At 35.5% G+C, this 21,464-nt stretch overlaps 1 protein-coding gene across 3 annotated transcripts in view; it reads left to right on the top strand.

Moving 5' to 3' along the window:
- Positions 1–21,464, top strand: part of ATRNL1 (attractin like 1) — a 435,468-nt gene that overhangs the window by 157,673 nt on the left and 256,331 nt on the right. For all 3 annotated transcript variants that reach the window (XM_033066085.2, XM_033066084.2, XM_033066086.2), the window contains exon 21: positions 2,789–2,841. In XM_033066085.2, the coding sequence (XP_032921976.1) occupies positions 2,789–2,841 (53 nt within the window). The remainder of the gene's footprint in view (positions 1–2,788; positions 2,842–21,464) is intronic.

Raw genomic sequence — 21,464 nt, 5'->3', positions numbered from 1 at the left:
TGCCTGCAGCACTGGATGAACTGGGATTTCTCTCTGTGCTGTACAGGTGCTGTCCATAGAGAGGTTCTTCCTCCCTTACATCCCGTGGTGCCTTTTGTCTGTGCACAGGCAGAGCAGTGTGTCTGCTCCTGGCAGGCTGGGAGCTTCTCTGGGATAACCCCCACCAGGGCTGGCACGGGCTCTGTCCTGCCCAAAATCACTCCCTCCTTCAGTACTCCCATGAGCCTCCCACCACAGAAAGTATTATATGATAATACATCAAGAATGTTTTGCTGTGGTGTAATTCACTGCTCTTTTTTTATTGTGCATATTTTATCATTCCATTGCACATGATGCTGAAACAACTGAAACAGCTGTAAAATTGCATTGCCATTTTCTTTTCAAGATATTTGAAGGTCACTTCTGTAATTGTCAGGGAATTGGTAATTATTTGGATTTGAATGAATACTTATGAATATTTGTATGTTACAAAATATTTAAAACCTAGTAATTTTTGTATTAACCATTCTTTTGTATGTTCTTGTAAGTTGTGAAGGCTGCGTTATAATAGATGGAGTTTATAGATATTTTTATTTCATGTATATTTGGGTTTTTTCTGTTATATAAATAGAAATAGAAATGCAAGGAAGGCATATGTGGTGCTGGAAATCCCTGGGTTCTGGTATGTATTGATCCATAGGAGATGATTGTATCTGATTAGAAGGGCAGCTGAGTGGAGAAGGGAGGCTGTATGGAAACAGCTGTCTTTTTTCATTAAGATTCTCAAGATTAAAAAACAAAGAAAACCAAACCTTTATTCTCAGGGTCAAAGCACCACAGGTGAGTGCTGTGACTGGGCAAGAGTTCAGAGAGGAATTTGTTGATTTTCTCCCCATGGATAAGTTGCTGTTGTTGGGAGTTGGGTGTTGCTCTTCCAGGTCATGCACAGGTCAGTGCCATTAGCATTGAGCAGCAGGGGAAGTTTCTTGCCTTCATCCTCAGACTCTAAATACAGTTATTTTTTGTAATTTTTTTTCTTCAGGTGTATTCTAATATTCTAATATTCTAATTCTTCAGCATATTCTAAATACAGCCTTCATTTAGTCTACTTTGCATTTGAAACAATTCAAGAGAAAAAATAGTGCTCTTACAATAACCTCTATCATGTTATTATCATTAGCTGCATTATACACTATATCATTTATGTGGCAATCTTACACACAAGAAAAGGGAATTCTTTTAAACCCTTAGTTTAAAAATGGTCTCTTTCCCTTAGCTGTCCTTCAGAATTCCAAACCTAAAGGCCCCTTTAGACATGAATATATCTTTTATTGTTTCAGTAGCAAGCTGTTTTTATGTTGGTGTTTTGTGATGTTTAGAAAAAAAGCTGTGTCAGGCAGACCTATGTTGTTGCTTTATTTTCTCTTTTCTGAGTGCATGCAAGAGAGTTACTTCAGGATCAGACTCTCTTCTAAAATCTGTGGAAAGGACTGTAGGGCCAGAGTGTCTTTGTGAGCAAGACCACAAATTGTGTTCTGCAGTTAGACTTGAAGCATAGGAGGGGTTGTTTTCTTGAAGATTAATTATTAAAATTTTTATATTTAAAAAGTGTTGAATTTCTGTATAGTTGACCCTGCAAAGAGTTCTCATGCTAATGTGGGATCAGGAGTGTGCAAGGGCAGAGTCCAAAACATCTTTTTTCTACTTTTGCATCATATTGCTACTGCTGATTATTTTCCTTATAGTATTGTAACAAAGGATCAAGGAGATTCTCTGCTTATTTTATAATAAAATTGAATATGTTAGGAATCACTAGTTAGAAACTGTTGAGGAAACCAGCAGATATACAAACATCAAAATATGTTAAAGTCTAAAACTTGTTAAATGATATGACATCCAAGTTAGACTGTGTTTTTAATACTAATCACAAATAAAATAACAGCAAAAATATCTCATTCCAAATTAAGTTTGTTAAAATAAAGTAATGAAAAGATAGTGCAAGATACTAAATGATTCAGATTACCCTTGGGAAAATATTTATATGAAATTTAATAGGCAGTGATTACCTTTCTCTTTGTTTTGTGAATTTTTCTGTATGTTTAAGAAAAAACTGTAATCTTGCTGGAGACTTCCATGAAATAGCTAAGGAAACCTAAAGCAGATTGATCATTTTCTATTAAGATATTTGGCATTTTTAGAGTAATGTTATATAACTGAATTTGAACAGAATTTCTGTAGGATATTTAATGTCTCTGAAAATAGCAATATAACTTTCCAATAAGAAAGCTATTTCTCCAGCCCTCATCATGTACACATCCTGTCAGCAGCATCAGTACATCATATTCAGTTTGAATTTCACCTGGTGCCCTGTGTGGTCAGTGAAGAGGAGCAATTGCCTCTGAAGTTCATGGAGTAGCTGAGATGCTGCTGTGCCAGATCGAAAGCAGGGAGGGAATCAGCTGTGGCAGAGGGGACAGGGATAAGGAGATCCAGTGCTTGTTGTGGCTGCCTGGCTCTCATTAGAGGGCAGAGAGACCAGAATTCCTGCCCTGAGTCCTACAGCAGGCACACACTGGGCAGGGGACTGAAGTTCTTTATTCAAGGGTCTGGTCACTCTGGTTTTCTTGTATGACAGGTGTCTCCAGAAAGTGGCACACTCTCATTAAGAACTGTATTAAATACTTGCATATATTTGTGTTGCTAGTATTGAAACTCATGCTATTTGAATAAGTATTCTAGCTGCATTTTTATTAAAGCTGTACTGTGTTTAATGGCAGTGTTTGGTTTTGTCTTTCTTTTCCCCCTGCAGCTGTGACTCTGAAAATAGGTATCTTGGAAATCCACTTAGGGGAACATGCTACTGTGAGTACTTGTATTTTTAATGCTACATACTGAAATGTTGATTATGTATTATATGATAATTTAATTTCCTTGGAAAAACAAAATAAGTTCCTGGCGATTTTCCAAAACTGTGCACATTGATATTTTGACTGACAAAATAAAATGCCCCACTGGTCTTCTATTACTTTGTCCACAAGAACACAAATTAAAGTCTACTAAAAGTTGATTCCTTACATCTAGCTTAGAGGGACTGACCAAGCCATGGTGTGATTCTCTGTATGTCATCATATGTGAATGAAAGGAATATTAATTGTGTCAATGCTTTTAAGAAAGAATTTGTGGTGGAGAAATGCAAATAGTATAAACAGCACTATTCCCTGGGACATTCTGAGTGGTTTAGCCAGTCTGCCTCCCAGGGACATGAGACACAGCTGCTCTCCACAGTGTCATAAAAGGAGGCTGTGGGTTGTCTCCATGTTCTTAATGTTGTAGAAAAGGTGCCTCTGGCAAATTTACTCTGAAGCATTGCAGTTTTGATAGTCTTAATGAAGGACCTGAAGGGATGAGAATGCTTATTACCCATGTGCAGAAATCCCTTAGTGAGCTGTGCCAATTTTACTATGCCAATATCAAGTTCAATAGTAATTTTAATCATCATAAAAACAGATGGGATGTTGGAGAACACTATTTTAACTTTTGTGACTTTTGCACGTACCTGCTCAGTGTCAGACAATTAGATCCGTTTGTCTGTTGTTTCTAACATCATCCCTACTTCAAACTTGAATTTATACATAAAGACAGATGTCTGAACATACTTATAACCTGTCTTCTGATTTTTGGCCTTATTTCTTTGCATTTCATTTTACAACGTACACAAAAGCTTTATTTTAGAGTGTCTTTAAGGTATCATTTACCTAATAAAGGAATGTTTATTTTCTTTGCTAATCTATCTTTCTTACCGTAAATGGTTTACATCTGCAAAGTATGTTTTACAGAACAAAATAGTAAATTACATACTATATTACAGATGTTGACATATCTCTAGGCCTAAAACATTTATTCCTCTTGCCAGCTATTAGAGAACATTGGTGTGGGTTTTTTTATTTTTTTTCTCAGACAACATAACTTTGAATCAAGTACTTTTAGCTGGAACATAAATTTTAAATGTTGTAGACTTAGTTGAAAATACTGCCTGAAACTGTGTCTTTAAGATACTCTTGATCAATAAATTCAATTTCATTTGTTGTTGGGTTTTTTTTGCATAAGAAAAGTGTCTTACTTTAAAACTGCAATATCAGTATTTAGAAGAATAATTTTTTTGTATCTATATAATAATAAAATAAATATTTTTTTTAGAGTTTAGAGTACATGAGAAGTTCATACTTTAAAGACAATTATATATAAACTGGTTTGGATATGTGTGTCAATGTTTGTTTTGTCCTTTAAAAATAAATGTTATTAAATTTAAGAGATTGAAAAGAAACGACAGTAATGAGATTTGTGGACCTCAGGCACCTCCATGAAAAACCTTATTTTTTTGCTATCATGTTTCAGGCTGGGTCTATAAATCATGTTGGAGACAAATTGTACTATATTCAAGATGCCCTTTCACCTTTAACTCACTACTGTTATTTGTCTTCTGTCAAATTTCAAAATATTTTAAAGATCTTGTTGTTTTGAAATGATAAATTTTCTTTTAATACTTCCAGCCATTCAAAGTATCCTATATAAACAATTCTCAGAATTATTTTAGTGTAGTAAATAAACAATAATGAAATTCTGTATTTCTTGTATTTGATGGATGATGCATCCTAATGGAAAATAATCAGTTAATTTGTGGATAACTGACTGATCTAAGATTTCAATGACAGTTTCTTATAAGCCATTTCCTGGTAAATAATGTATTAAATGTACGTATATATGTATATAACATATATATAAAATCATGAGGAGATGCTCAAATTTGTTATCTCTGTTCTAAAATATGGCCATACCATGTTCCAGTTTTGTACAAGACAGGCATTTGGATGGTACTTTTTCTGTGCTTTTTTTCACTCCTCATTAAGAAACTTTCTCTTTAGATGCTTAAAATGTCACTTTTCCTTGAAGTGTATTTTTTACAACACATGAGTATTATTGCTGAAGAGTGGGAAAAAATTATATATATTTATGAGCAGCATATGATTTGGGAAATAAAAACTCTAGGCACTTCTGTTTCTACTACAGTGAATGCAGATAATTTGCTGTATGGTTGGGATCTTCTTCTGTTCAACTTTTAGTCACATGCTTGAGTTTAGCAATCTTCAAAATGACCATTTTGAAGCATTTGAATTTTGCCCTTTTTTTCACTTGTGTAAATACTGCCCTAAATTAGAATGCTCTTCTAAGCAAAACTTCAGGATTCAATCCCCCGTGTCTGGGTAACTTTTGTGTAGTACTGGATGACCTTGATGTCTCTTTAGCAGCAGGTATGGACTGAGGAGTACTTGTTGCATTAAAGGAACTTTTTGCAGCTTGGGGTACTGGGAATATTCTCTGCCCTGTAAAAGCTTAACTGATTTTATCTCCTCCAGCTCTCTGCCCATCTTACCTAGTTCTTGCCCAGTGCTCTGCTCCCTCTTGCCTGCCATTGCCATCCTCAATCCAAGGAAGGGGGAGCAGTGTGGTGTTGGTGCAGGTGCTGGTACTGACATCAATGGACTGTTTAGGAGGGTAAATGAAAACAGTTTGTCACTGGGAGAGCACAGGTTGTTTTAGTACCTTCATTATTTGTTTCCTTTCATAGTGATGTAGGAGAGTAAACAGAATTTTAATGCTATACATGGATGGTGTTGTGATTGAAGAAGTGATCTGAGCACAGATAAAAACACAGGAAGGTTATGGATGGGTCTGGCATGATTGAAAAGAATGAGATTTATATAGGAGGTAACATGCTGAAACATTGCAGGGACTTAATCTAAATACAGATACTATGCCAAAAGGATAAAGAGAGAGAGCAGCAAATCCTAGAGATCAGAGCAACAGTGTGTTAAAATCAGATTTCACTCTCATATGGCATTTCCAAACATGGCAACACTGGACAGTAGTAGTTTTTCTGTTTTAAATTATAAAAACTTAATAGAGTAAGAAATTTGTAATGTGGCATGGAGTAGTGTATTATCGAGATTTTGTGAAAATCATTGTACATTGCTTTAAAAAAATTATTTTAATATCATTCTTTGTGACTGAATTGTGTTATTGAAAAAACACAATTTCTTTGAGAGCAAGAGAATGAGAACAAGCCTCATAGATACAGAAATTAGAAAAGTACTGAATGTATAAGAATGTGTGAGCAGCTGCATGATGATCTATCTATTCTAGCACCCTGTTGTCAGGAGTGGCTGAACATGAATTTCAGGGGAAGAGTATAGCAAATGGACAAACACAGTTTTTACATCCAACAATTTGCAGCTTAGAACTTCATGAGAGAAATGATTTCTTGAGCTAAAAGTGTTCAATGTGCTTAGGAACATCAGAAGAGACCTTATGAAAGATTATTTATACAAAATAAAATCAGTACTAATGCAAAAGAAAGCTTTGTGATTTGACAAGCTACAGTTTTGTTTGCCCCTGTAAATATCCTTGTTAGCTGAGGACAGGTCTGCTTCTGGATTGTCTCTGGGTTTCTGGTGGGGAGGCTCTGTGTCTCTGGGCCTTTCTGTTGGGAGCCAATCTTGCCCTGAACAATCAGAAGCTGATTCAATCCATAGAAATGGATCCTGAGTGGAGGCCAGAGATGGTTGTGCAGCTGACTTATGCATGTACACAAACCATAAATATAACATTTTGTTGTGATGCATTTGTATTGGCTGCTGTTTTGGCTCCGTGGTGTCTGGGCCAGCGTGATGGATGGCAGTGACACCTCGATAGCAAAGTGTGCATCCAAATGGCTGCATTAGTTCTTCACACATCAGCATTAGGAATACATTGCTGTCACAGTCTGAGCTCCTGGGTGCAAGGGAACACGCAGGAAAACCAGATGGTTTGAGACAGATTGGGAGGAATCACTGGGACAAATGCCACTTCTGTGATCTTCACTTGGGTCGTATACAGACACAAAGCTTTAAATCATAAATGGAGAAGTGGTTAATCCAGTGTTCCAGAGAAAATGAAAGTTTAAATTTACAATTCATGATGTATTACAAGGTCTGAATTATAGGTGTACTAACAATCACTTGTTTTGAGAGGATGTGATACTTTCCACCATAAACCTCTCTTAGATAGTCATATTTCTAAGGTCAAAAACTTTCCAGAATGTCTGGATTATGTACATTATTTTGAGTTTCAATGCAACATATCAAACAAGAAATACAACTGATTCTAATACTGCTACATGCAGAAGCATAAAAGCTAACAACAGATCAGTCCTGCGAGTGTAAATCACATTGTTTCCCTGCGTGTAGTTAGAATTTTCATGAGCTGAGCACTCAAGGCTTGCCCATTAGTCCATTAAGAAAATTCCTAGCTGAGACAATGAAGTTGAAAAAATGCACATGGATTTACATTCCTCAGTTTTTAATTCCTTTTTATCCTTAAAAAAATAGTTTAGAAGCATTTTTGGATTATTTCTGGGCACCACCATTGACGGTGAAGAGAGGGAACAAATGGGTTTTCCATTTGCTCCTGCAGACTGGTTGCTGTTTTAAAACAGGCATCAACAGTGAGTTACAGGGCAGCACACTTTGGAGTGGGAAGCTTTCAGGCATTCCAGAAGATTTCCTCGGCCATGCAGAGCCAGAATGTAGTCACAATGTAATAAAATTGCAATAAGTGAACAATTTTAATTAATGTAGTGCTCGTCTTTTGGCTGGACAGATTTGTGGGCCTGTGACTATCTGTGAAAACAAAGAAAAATCAGACCTGCCTTTTACAATACATATATATATATATATATAAAAATGTACAGTGTAACACTGTACAGTTTCCCATGCTGCAGAGCAGGCCTGCTTTTAGGGATTAGAACCTGACCTTTGAGAAGGATTAGAGAACCCAAAACTTAAGAGGTCACGAGGGATGGGTCATTTGCGAAGAGAATTAAACCGGGAAGGAAGTGAATGACTTGCAGCTTTTTGTGGAATTAAAACCTATTTCTTGGTCATATGTCCCTGATCCAGATATTTGTTGGATTTATAGCCTTTAAAAGACAAGGCCTTAGTATTTGTATATAAAATTGTTAAAAGAATGTACAGATTTTATTTTAACCATTTTCTAGATGTTTCCTTCCAGAGCTGTTCCTAACTTTTTTCTTGTCTTTGTGCTTTATGAAATGTCATTTGTGGATGGCTTTACACAGTGACTGACCAGCCATTCACAACTGTTTTTGTGATAAAACATGCAAGGAAGGAAGGTGGTGGGTCCATTTGCAGAAGCCTTCAGGGTCAGAGGGGTCAGGTGTACACATTGATTGGCACCTCTGAGTTTTCTACTCAGTCTCCTGGACATACAGGGAGAAAGCCAGAGAGTACATTGAAAAATTTAGTTTATATATAAAACCCCCCCAAAAATATTACTAACAGGAAAAGAATAGTCATAGCATTTTTTTTGTTGGTTTGGGGTTTTTTTAGGTTTTTTTTAGGGTTTTTTTAGTTCTTAATGGCTAAATTTTATTAGCTGCTCTTTTTCTGCTTATAATAAACCACAGGAAAAAATGTGATCTACTAAACATTTTGCAACGAGTTTTTTGGGATTTACCTGAATAATTGGTTTATGGCTTTGCTCTGCCATTCTAAACTCTGAGCCATAAAATCATTATGGCTTATAAGACTGTTTCTTCTTTCCTTGATACAAATACAGACAGGATAGCAATAAGCAATTCCCTCAGTATGTCAGCAGCTCGCAAAGATGAAGAATGATACTTTCATGTGCAAAATTGGTGAGAAACTATGAAATGTACATTCAGTAAAAACTCTCAAGATAATATCTGGTGTCTGTGCAGGGAGCTGGGGACAAAAAAGCAAATTTTGCTTCTGGCTGAAGAGCCTTGTAAGGATTCTAGTCCAGTCCTGAAACTGCATTAGCCCCACTAATGCTGACACACCTGGATTTCAAAAAGGGAAAAGTAAAGTGCTAGTCCTTACCCATTCTCATACAATTTCTTATAGTAAATTTGTGTTTTAATTTAAAACTTTTAAGCCACATTGTTATGCAGTGTATGTGGTGTCTGGGAAAAAACCCTCAAGCCCTTATTTCTTTTATCTTCTTTATTTAAAATTTGTCTTACTTGCTAAAAATTAAGAAGTCTAATTACTTTTTCATATCTGGTCTTTGGACTAAAGACTTTGTTAGTCCTGACTTTTTCTTTTTTTTTTTTTTTTTTGTCAGTAGTAGTAATAACTAGAAAGATGGTTTAATTATTAAATGCAGAAAATTTATGAAAATTTATGAATTTTTAGAAATATCAGCTCAATATTGTCTCAGAGACAAAGCATAAGATAATACATCCTTTTTTATGCTGTTAAAATGCAGTTTAGGCTTATTAGAGCTATTGACGTGGTCAGATAGTTCATCCTGTCTGTTTTTCTTATTGGAATTTTTTTCCTTTCTTTTCTGGGCTTGTTCATAGTCAAAGTTCTAATATAAGCCCATTTTTAAGTAATATTGATTATGTTACCATGTTACTAATGTTATAATTTAATAAAAAGGAGAATTAAAATTGTTAAAGAAATCTCTTTAAATACTGAAAACATGATGCATTCAGGGACTCAGAACATGACCTCTTTTATCAATAAAATTGTAAAAAACTCATTGTCAAGTAAAATGTGTACTACAGGTACCATAAAGCACTAGGTGGCAGACTTGTTATACTTAGAGAAAAATTAAACTCAAGAACATTCCAAGGAGAGTGTTTTAGAAGATAAATAGCAAGTAGCACTATAAGTAAAACTGTTAGCAGGGATTTTCCAGATATTTAAAAATTATGTTGAAACTTAAAGGGCATAAACAATAAATTTTAGCTCTTGAGAACATGTTTGCTGTAGCTGAGCTGGGAGATGGATACCAGCAGCCACCAGCTTTGCTACTGATGTGAACAATTCATGTTTCCTTTTGGGACAACGTTAATTTAAACTAAATATATATTGTAATTGTAAAACTGTCATGCTTGACTTGAAATAATGAGTTACACCAATTATATCTAACACTGATTGACTTTGATACAGACTGAAAGAAATCTGTTTTATTTGTAAATGCAGTAATAGTAATGACTGACATTGTCTTTTGAATATATAGACTTACACAAAAAATTCTTCTTAAAATGAAATCTTCTTGGTGTTTAAAGAGTCTAGTGTGACAGATTATAGTTTAAATCAGACAATTCTGGGATGATTTGAGAAAAGATTAGCCTCAGCAAACCTACCAACTCAGAACTTATAAAGAGCAACAGACAAACACAGTCTTTGCCCTGAGCTAAAATAACTGCACAAACCAACTGTCGCCTTCCAGAGAATTAAAACAATAACCACACCAAGAATCTGAAGCTCCTAATAAAGTATTATGATCTCACCCCAGGCTCTGTGTACTCATTTGCCAAATGCTAGGTTGGCTTGCAGCTTTATTGGGCAGGTTAAAGAAAAGGATTTGCTGCCAATCATTTTCTGCTTCTACTTTGAGTTGGAGAATTTTTCCATGTATGCATTTATTTTTCATTTTTGTAAGGGTTTTTTTTAATATTGTGGATTTGCTTTGCTTAAAAAGCCATACATTATGTTTGAAATGAAGATTGTTTGCTTTCTCTGGTAGCTTCTGCTTATATATTAGTAAATTTACCAACTGGTATCCTCTTTTACTATTTAATAACTTTTGTCAAAGCAGACAAGGTCAATTTAATGATTATTCATTTTGATATGCTACCCTATCTCAAAAAAATTGGACAAACTAACAGTGGTGAAACTAACTTTTTAACTGTTAAATAGGAGAAAAAACATATCTTATATTGCTTGGAGATAAAAGTCTGAATTAGAAGACTACTCCACAGGTGCCATAATTATTTTTTGTATTATAATATTTATAATATTTTTATTGCAATGTAATATTTAGTATTACAGTAAAATAGCTATAAGATATGAGTATTTATGGAACTTTATGAGGCAAGAGTGGGTGAGACCTCATTCACAAGACATCCTTTGCTTTGCAGTGGACTTTAGCCGATGTATGAAGCAGTGTTTTAAATGAGAATGAAACCAGTTCAAGTATCTACAACTACACAACATTTGATTTGGTCAATATATTCAGCTTTGGTTCACAGGAGTGGATACTTTCTGAATTCTTCTTCTGTATATTCAATGTGCTCTGTGTGATTCCTGAACGTTTCCCAAGGGACTGGAACTGTCACTCCTCAGACGCCTGGGAGGCCTTGGAGCTCCCTGAGGCTGGAGCTGTGAGAAATAAATGCATAGGAAAGGATCCCTCAGAGTCCCTTGGCTTTACCTTCTGACAGTCAAGGGAAAACACCTGTGGTGCTTTTACAGTTGCCTTGCTTCCCATGCTGGCTTCCCAGGGAAAAGAGAATTCTTGATAGTAGGACTTCAAGGGAAGATCTATAGTGAAATCCTGAACCAGTTGAAACAGGAAGAAAACACGCCCTGACTTCAATAAATTACTTGTGACACGTGGGAGATTTTGCGTTGGTTCCTTTGGGAGTTCTTGGTCAACCCAGTGCATTATTCTATGTCAGCTGGGGTGTTTTTCTCTGCTGGCACACATGAAGCACTGGAGGATAGCTGAGTCTCCTCCATTAATGCAAATGTCCTGCAGTGTGAGTTCCACTGTTCAGGTGTGGGTCCTGAACCACCCAATCCTGGCATGCATTTGTAAAGTCCAGGGAGGAGTCAGGAATACGCTCAGCTTTAGAATTAGTGCTGTGAAGTCCTTCAGAGTATTTGAGGGACTCTTGTAGGATCATTTAAGTAAATTGGGGGTCATTTCTATCTCAAGAGGATGATAAAACCTTGGATTATATAAACTTAGGGAAAACATAAACTAAGTTAAATGTGGACATTGTCAAATTCATATTTCTGACTCGATAACTCAGCTCCATTTCAGCATATTGCAAAGTAGCTTGAGTCCTTGATATTAATTTATTGTCAGTTTTTCTTAGCTTGAATTGTGAATATTATTTTAAAATACGTTCCAGAAATATAACTCATTGACAGCAAAGTGTAATTTGAAAGTCACTTGATATAAAGGGTAATGCTGACATGAAATGGAAGAGCAAACTCTGTGAGGTCAAAAAGCAGTAGTGTACACTACAAAATAGATATAATAACCAACTAGACATTAAGGGAAAGTTGAAAAATGTATCTGTCAAAGAGTATGAAGATACACTGGTAAAGAAGTAATATATATGTATCTGATTTGTCTTTTTATGTTATGGGGAAATAAATGTACTTTACTGAGTTAGCCCCTTAAGGAAATGCCATGGCCATCAGAATAATTTTCTAAAAATGACAAGCAATGCAAAATGTGGGAAGAAAAGTCTTTAAAGGGCAACAATATCACTTCTTTTTTCCATCAATGGTATGAGAATTTTAGATTTCTACTTCTGTTGAGCAGAAATGTATGCTGCCTCTGTAGGTGTTTTTGAAAATGTGGCCAGACAGATTTTAAAGTGTTCGAGCCTTTCCTGATGCTGGGAATGGCTGATGAAAGAGAACATGGAGAGGTCATTGCTAGAATGAACAAAATAAATGGTGGAAAGAGAAAAATGGAAACATTCTAAGGAAGGCAGTGTATGACTACATCATGCAAATGTGTCACTTCATGTCTGTTGGCAAGGATTGCCTACCACAGTCTCTGGTCTGTGAAGGTCAGTTGTAGATGAGATGAACAATCATTGCTTTTCAAATACCAAGAACAAACAGACTGTCAGTATTTGCTACAGTTTGCTGTTCCTTTTTACTTGCAAATTCAATTTTCAGAGAATATGCATCAAAAAGTTTGTGCTTGATAGATATCAATGAGTAATAGTACATCTCAATTGGTCTGTATTAAGCTAATAATTTAAAAAAACCCCATCTAAACCAAAAACAATAAAAGAAGAGATTTACTCTATTTGCACATTTTGGTTTGCAGTATTTCTTTCCATGGCCAATTAAAAAATAAAAAAAAAAAGGTATGAAAATGAAAGCACAGCTGTATTTAGTTCCTGGTTTATAGAAAAAATATCACTAGGAAAATATAATATTTCTTATAGTGTCTGGCAGCTGTTTCAGGTGGAAATTGAGTTTCCAAGTCACTTCCAGAAAGGAGTCAGTGAGCCCTGCCCTGATGGCCAATGTTTCCTCTCTGAGGCAAAGAATAAATCTCCTCTGAAGGATGGGTGGCTGCACTGGGGTTGAGGAAAACAACCTTTGGGGCTCATTTTTCCTTCCTCAGTTATTTCAATTTGCTTATTTTAACCAAACTGTTTATTATTTTATGTACCTGACTGCCAGTCCTACAAATCAAAATTTGTAGCAAGTGGGGGAATGTTTATATTTTCTGGAGTTTTTCACTCTGTATTTTATTCCATACTAGGGTTCAGATATTTCCTCATATTGGTTTTAAAGGCTGTGTAAAATGGATTAGGCAATATTACAGATATGTAATTTCATTTGTGAGTGTTTATAATTTTAATATTCTGTCAATATTTTTTGCTGAATTGGCACTCAGTTCTTAACATGAGCAATGTTATTATTGAGTGAGAATGTTCTTATTGAAATAAACAGATTTTACTCTAAAAATGCTTAATGCTGTTTTAAAGGAAAATTGCCTGTGTTTTTCTTTTCAAAGTTGTAACACAATAATGTTTCTACTGCATGGAGATGTAGCATATTATATTTATTACAGTACAAGTACCTGTTACAATTTGTGACTTTGAAACAGAGGACACTGCTTAGTGAGGTACATGATGTAATTTCTGTCCAGTATTTTCCTGGTTGCTGTGAGAGATTTTACTTCTCAGAACTAACAATTTAACATGGTTCAAGGAGCAGGATAGAATACAGCAAAGTGGAAGCATCTCAACTTCAACTAACATTGAGCAGTTTGTACAAGTCATGTGGAGTCAACAGGGGTGTGTTCTGGAACATTTCAGTTGTGGATTTAGGGTTTCTTAAGCAGAGTTCAACTAAATAATGAGAAAAGGGAAGGAAGATAATTTTGAAAATGTTGGGATATTGCAATTTATAAAGGGTGTGTTCTGTCTCCTTTGAAGGCCTGAGTAACAAGAGGTTGCTTCTTTAATTGTTAAGATCTGTGTTTGGTTATTTGAGAAGCAGGGTAAAAGCTCTGCTAATAAAGATGTAGAAGTTATTATCTGATTAACTTCTGACTGTTCCCAGTTTATAGCAAAGCTTGAGCATGTACATGTATAAATGCATAAACAAATTTTAAAATTGCATTTTTACTTCTGACATGCCCATATTTTCTGCATTGATCCATGCATAAATAGAAGCTTTTAAAAAAATTATTTCTAAAAGGAAATGTAGTAGATTTTTAGAGATTATACAATAAACTGAAAGTTATGAGAGCAAGATTTAAAACAATATGAAAATCTGACTGCTTTCATTTACTACTTTTCTAGACAAGAAACATCCCCCTTTGGCAATAATACATGAAGTCAAACAATAATTTAACATTGTTGTGTCTTAGATGTGCCACTTCTGTTGTCAGAACAAGCAGATCAGAGATCTCTTCAGTGTGTAGAGACTATATAATGAAAGCAGTAAATTAGAATCAGGTTAGTGAGTACTGATGCTGGTATATTGAAAATTACTGCTGGTTAGAGTTGTATTATTAATAGGAGTGTTACAAAGGTGGTGATGCATTCAGATAACTATGAAAAAATGGAGAGAGAAATTTGAATTTATTCCATAATAATTTTAACGAATTTTTTTTTCAGCTTTTTATTTGTATTTTCCCCCCACTTTTCTAACACTTTATGAATACTGCAAGAGTTAAGGGACTACACAGTTTGTTCAGTGTGACAAAACAGAAGTACATTTATTGAGTACTCCTTGCTGTCAAGTAGTAACACACTTGACAAGACTGCTATGAGTTCTGAAATGTTCCATCATTGGAGACATCTAGACCTTTTCCAACAACTGACTGATGTTTAGATACCTGCTGATTGGTGCATTCTTTGTTGCTGCTTTTTTTTGCTAGTATTTTTCTCATAATTCCCAAGCCATTGCTTTCCACACTTTGTTTATAGACCATGTTCTTGAGCAGAGCTGGAAAAGGGTCAGCAGCTGCTCACAGTAAATCCATCAGTTGTTTCAGCATTTTCAGTAAAGAGTTTAATGAAATATCTAGAAAATAATGATAGATGGCTGTGATCTAGGGTTTAAAAACTCTAGGAGAATCACCTTAAGATTGCAAACTTTAAATGCCCCAGGTAATTCTATCCGTGCCTCAGTTTTTAGATCTCAGCCTGAAGTCCAGCCTTGTTTACCATGACATTTTCATACTTTCATTTTACTTCTGACAGTTATGGTGAGATACATCTCACCTAACTAGCCTTGTAAAAGTTGTGTCCAGACATAATTAACCTTGTAGATCTTTCTATTTTCACTAAAGAAAATCAAGAGTTAGCCATCTGAACATGGGTATTTCTGTCATCCACTGAAAGTTTTAGTCAATACAAAGTGGGCTGAGACAATTAGCAAAATCTAGCTGAATAAAATTCTAATGCAGGTCAGATTTTTCTGGCCTCCCCTTAGGATCAAAACTGACAACTTATTAGACCTTTCCAAATAGCAGCTGAGAATTTCATAAGATAAAAAATTTCCATTTAAAATAAAACTTAGTTACCCAATTTGCTGATTATGACACTAATCCCTCTGTCTTTTTGTAGCCTTTTTAGCCCAGTACATTTTTCTAAAGTGCACTAAAAGAAGCAATGACTTGCTATTGCTGTATGTTTTTAAAGACTTTGAACTTATGTGAAATTCATTGTCGCATGCTCTTTCTTGAAATGGAAAAAGGCATATAAATAGTAAGTGCTGGGGTATTTTGAAGCTCATTGCGCTCTGATTACATATAATAAAATACAAGTTTTTAGTGAAGACTTCACAGTAAATGACTTTTTGTTTTATCACAATGGACAAGTAATGTCAGACACCAACATATTCAATATAACAATGACAATGAGGCAGTGGATGACTGCTAGATACAGATGACAGAGGAATGAATCAGGCAGCTGCTCTGAAAGTTCAGAATAATTATCCTGACTGAAAATGGGTCTGGTGGTAACCCCCAACTTTGATGTAATACAAGGAGAATTTCATTTGGTCACAAATGAATATGATTTATAGCATTTGATAATGGTACTTGGTTTCAAAAGCAGCATTTGTACTGATAGAGAGGAATATGAATAGTTCTGTTCTCAACAAAGTCTTGCTGGAAATAGAGCCCAATCACTAGAAAGAGGAGGAGAGAGACAAACTGCCTGAGCAATGAAGAGGTGAGAGTATGAATTTTAGAATCAGCATGAATAGACAGATCTTTAAATAGGAAAGTGTGGGAAGACTGTGACGAGTCTGAAGTTGCAATCATGATGGAGGTTTTTACAATTTTAAGTGATTTCAAGAAGTAAAAATAGAACAGCACTAGATTTTTGAGGGGTTTATTCACAAAGTAGAAGTTATCAGTTATCAGAAAAAAATGTGAAAAAAACCCCACTTTGATCATTGCTTAAATAAAGATCATGTGATCCTCACCTTATAAAATGAGATAATTAGGTTGTAGCTGAGCATGAGACTATGTTGTGGGTGGATGGGTCTAGTTCCATGCTCTCTTTGGAAATCTGACTGATATACATTGCAGCACTGTTGGCTCAGACCTTTTACTAAACTTAAACTTTTGGAGATAAAACGAATAGGCATTTCTCAGAAATTGTATGTGTGTGAAACTGTTTTGCTGTTTTGTTCAACTTTAAAAATGTGTGTTAAGAAACTGTGTAAGAAGAACCATGGAGAAGGGCCAGTGACCACAGTTAGAAAAGCTATGAATATGTCCAGTGATGAATGTTCTTGCTCTCTTTTTGGGAAATCAGGTTCATTCTTCCCTCTTGCTGGGAGATGCAGTGAACTGGGATGCTCTCTTGGAATGATTTGTTCAAAGGTAAAAGACAGTCAGAAGTAAAGTGGTTCTCTATTCCAGCCTGATTCTTAAATTACTTAATAAACCCCCTTTATTGAAATATGCTGCATAGGCAGTGAGCATAGGATGGTGGAAGAATGAAGGTTGCTGTCACAATAATTTTTTATTTGCTTCTTTATTAGAGCACAATTGCACAGTTTTTAATAATATTGCTGTATAGCAGTTCTCAAGGAACTTTCACTCCACAATGCACTGAATTAATTTGTAGGGAACGAATCAGTGATAATGTAATAGAAAGTTGAATGTGTGTTCCTTTCCTGTTTCATTGTAAAAGTGGAAAGAATTACAGTGAATGATGGAAGGAGCTGCCAAATAACAATGTTCATATGTAGTGTTATATAATTCGAAGTGTTATGAAAAATCAAAGTCCAGGTATTTCAAATTGGCCATTCATTTTTAAGAGATGGTTTTGTCCTTGGTCTCTTTGTTTCATTTCCTGTCCTATAAAATGACACTCATAATGCCTTCTCATCTTCAGTAATGTTGTAACAAATTCATTAAGTTTTGTGAAGAACTTAGAAAATTATAGTGATGAATACTATAGAAAGCCACATTAGAAATTAATTCTGTCTTTAGAAAAGGGCTTGTGTAGCACGTAGTAAATGAGGCATGGGCCCAACACTGAGTACTGGACATGGAACAAAGTGTTGAATAGCTGCCCATTAGGGGAGCACTCACCCAAAAATAATTTACAGGCACCCTTGATTTGTAGTGGTTCATTTTACAGCCTTAATACTCCCCTGTAACATACCTTTTTATATATAAATTTATCACTAATTTATACTAAACATATTCAATTTAATTAACTTTTTAAAAAGTAATTACCGTTGTAATTAAATATTCTTGCAGAGTTCTAGAGACGCTTTAGAAATACTGAAGGACTTCTGTCTGGCCTTTGTTATTTTGGGAATATTCTGTCATTTTAAAAATCAGAGTTTTCTTCCAATACAAAAGTTTGAGTATGGCAATTGGTCTGTTCATTTTTGGATATGGGTATAAAGATTTCATATTAAACCATATTATCTTTATCAGAAGGTGTTGACCTTTCATAGTGAAACAGAGAGGTTTCTTTAAAATTAATAGCAATACTAGGGTTAAAGAATTGCTTTGAAATTTATTTTCCTCATTTCATTAAACATCTTTCTTCCCCTAATTATTGTTATGTTCTCACACATGCTCATTACTGGCATTTTGAATTGATTTTAATGAATCCTTTTGACTGTGAAAGCAGTCTAGGGTTTTGAAAAAATCAAAATAGAGTTGTGAAAAAACTCAATAACCATAAGTCTTTGTAATATTTGACCATTGATGATGTTGGGATGGTATTGTGGTCCTGTCTCCCAGCACTTTTTTTCTAGTTTAGTCAATAATTTCTGAGATAAAGTGAAACAATATGCCTGGAAACAGATATTAGATTGTTCTGGGCTGACTCTTGGCTCAAAAATACCGAGCTTGTGGATTCCAAAAACTGTGTTTTGTGTTAGGAAATTCAGATCTGAGCTGTGAGCTCTGAGTTTGTGGAGAAGTTTCTATGCCCTCACAAACTTTTCCCATGGAACTTAAGACATAAAAGTTCAGGGGGTATACAGATTATAGGCTAGAATGTGGCTTTTTAAAATTCTTTCTGGCTGCTGCTTGAGTCACCTGCTTGAGCAGATTTGTTGTGTCTCTGTCTTGGTAAACAGAAACATGAAAAGTCTCATTTGTTTATGTAAAGGGTAAAATTACTTATTATGACTTCATAAAGGTTTAAAGTAGAAACAAACCCACATGAAGTAGACTCTTAGACTTCTCCAGATTCCTGATTGTAAATATACACAACAGTATAAATCAACAGGCTATACTGAATTTACTGTAAATAGCTATTTCTACACTTAGTTATTATATATTTGGCTACTTATACATTTAGTTTTTCAGAACAGGTCATAGTCTTAGAACTGACTATTAGTTTAAATTTTGTACTGCTTTTGGGGCTAAGCTCTGTAGTTTGAACAACATTATGAATTGGGAAATATGGTGTGATGTACTGTGTAACTGCTTAGTTTGTGCTTAGTGCATAATGTGCACTTATGATGCACTGGCATATATTATATTCAGGAAGAGGTTTGGCAGTAGGAAGGAAAGCTGTTCTGTCTGCTTCAGTCTACAGGATGTGGAGCTTTCTGGAGGTGATATTTTCCCTAGGAGCTGCTGAATACATGTGGGGGAAGAGTCTCCTAAGTTACAGAATGAAACAGATGGAGACAGGGAGGAAGGATAGTGAGACAGCAGCAGGGTGCAATGGGTAGAGTCTTCTTTATGATCCCTTTTAATTTCTAATCTGAATTTCCTCTTAAATTAGTTCTACTAATTTGTGTTCTAATAAAATCTAACTTTAGTGACTTTCAGAGATTTGGAATCTTTGCCTTAAGAATAGGTCCAGATAAATCTTCCTTCCGTGTCTTCAATCTATGAAATTTCTTCAGCAAACTTCTGCAATCCTCAGAAAGATGGGAAGGAGTGTTTGCTCAGTGTCAGTTCTTTCATTTGCACCCGAGTTCATTTGTGCTGTTGAATCACGTAAGTGCACTTAGGCACTGCTGTCTGCTTCAGTCAAATCATGCACCTTGGGTACCTGCCCTGAATTAGAATTGTCTCTGAAGAGATAAGTGTTTCTGCTTTACAGCACCCAGGCTGTGGTCGAGGTGGAGATTGGATGATTTGTCCTGTGGCAGGTTGTGGGCAATTGTCTGAGGCCTAGGAAAATCCAGCCAGGATTTTTCCCAGTCTGCACAAGCCTTGCTTTTAAGCTGCTCAAGGACAGGAACTCAAAACAACGATTAAACACTTGCTAGAGTACGTGATGCTACTCACGGAGTGTGTTTCTGGAGGGATGTTCCTTCTCAGCCCAGTGAATTGTCTGTAATTTGTTTTGCACGATGTATACTGTTTAAACCCATGATTTCCTTGAAGAAATGCTCTTTCTTGCTCTCCTAAGAAAGTTGCTATGTTACTGTGCCTTTCACCACTCTGGAGCCACATACAGTAACAGCAGGTCTCTGTGGATCTGGTGTAGTTTGGAGATCCTTTGGCTACTCTGAAGAATCCCAAGGCGAGTTCTTGTGTTTGCTCTCAGAACTGCTCTTGAAGCTGTGTTGTTCAAGGCCTTTGAGTACTGCAGAGGAGATAATGTCGTGGATTTCCTATTAAACTGTGCTGCTATTAATGAAGGATCAAATGGATTAACCATTAGATAGAGTAATTAATAACACAACAAAAATCTTTGGAATATTTTGGCTACAAAAGGCTATCTATACACATAACTAACTCTTACTGTTTTTCACAATTTACTGTCAGCTGTATTGTAAGAATGCAATAAGAAAAAGTGGAATTAATATTCTGATTTGTTACAGATGGTAAATTTATGTGGTACTATGTAGTTTAGAATAGTAGAAATTATTTCGTTTATAAGTGTAAGGACCTGTCCTGAATTCCTTGAAAAATCAGTTTTTACTTTGTTGTCTTTTAACAAGTAACACATAAATTTAAAAAACCAAGAACAAACTAAACAACAGCACCACCACCACCAAACCCCAGGCAAGAAAAAAGAAAAAAAAAAGTCACATTGTATTAAAAGTAAATTTTTTTTTTTAAAACTTGTATGCAAAAGAGCTGTTCATTCATGACTGGGAGACGAGAGTCCTATGTCCATTCCCCATGTAATTTTATGATGGGATATTATCTATATATGACTGTTGGTTTTTTGGCTGACACTTGACACTCTGCATCTCTGAGAGGACACAGTCTGGGCTTAGAAGAGGACTGCGACATATTTAATTAATTTTCCATATCTTATGAACAAATCAATGCTATCTTTTCCAGACTTGCCAATGCTGCTTCTTGAATCCTGTAACCCTTTCTGTACTCAGAATTTCTGTAGGAGTGCTTTCTGTGGTGCTGGTCTAACTACACCTTTACAGTAAATCTGTTTGCAAAGAGTCATGCTGAAGCAGTCACCTGTATTTTGAGGAGCTCCAAGTTGACCAGATCAGGAGACTGGGATACACACATTATTCCTAACCTTTTCACCTTTCTACTCATGATTATTAAAGGGTTTATTAATCCATTTAATGGGAGTCAGTCTTTACTTGCCATTTTTTCCTGTCCTGTTACCTTTAAATATGTTCTGGTACCGTGGTCATCTGATTGTTAAGCATAGCACAATAGTCAGTGAGACTTATTAATTAGATTTGCATAACTATAGAAGTGTAGAGTTGTATTAATAAATAAATGAGGCATTTTAATTTCTTATTTATTCATCTTTTGCCTTCATAAACATGCAGAAACGTGGTGAAAACTTGTTAGCTAGGACATGTAGATCAGCTTATTCTTATTTGAATAATGAAACTGTGGTAGCTAATAATGGAGAAAGTGTACTTTACACCTTTGAATGTCATTCCTTTCATGTAACTCCTTTGTGGGTTCCT

This window comes from Catharus ustulatus, chromosome 8 (genome assembly GCF_009819885.2).
Source record: "Catharus ustulatus isolate bCatUst1 chromosome 8, bCatUst1.pri.v2, whole genome shotgun sequence".
NCBI classification, from domain to species: domain Eukaryota; kingdom Metazoa; phylum Chordata; class Aves; order Passeriformes; family Turdidae; genus Catharus; species Catharus ustulatus.
Note: the sequence above shows the minus strand (reverse complement) of the source record. Positions and strands in the feature narration are given on the sequence as shown.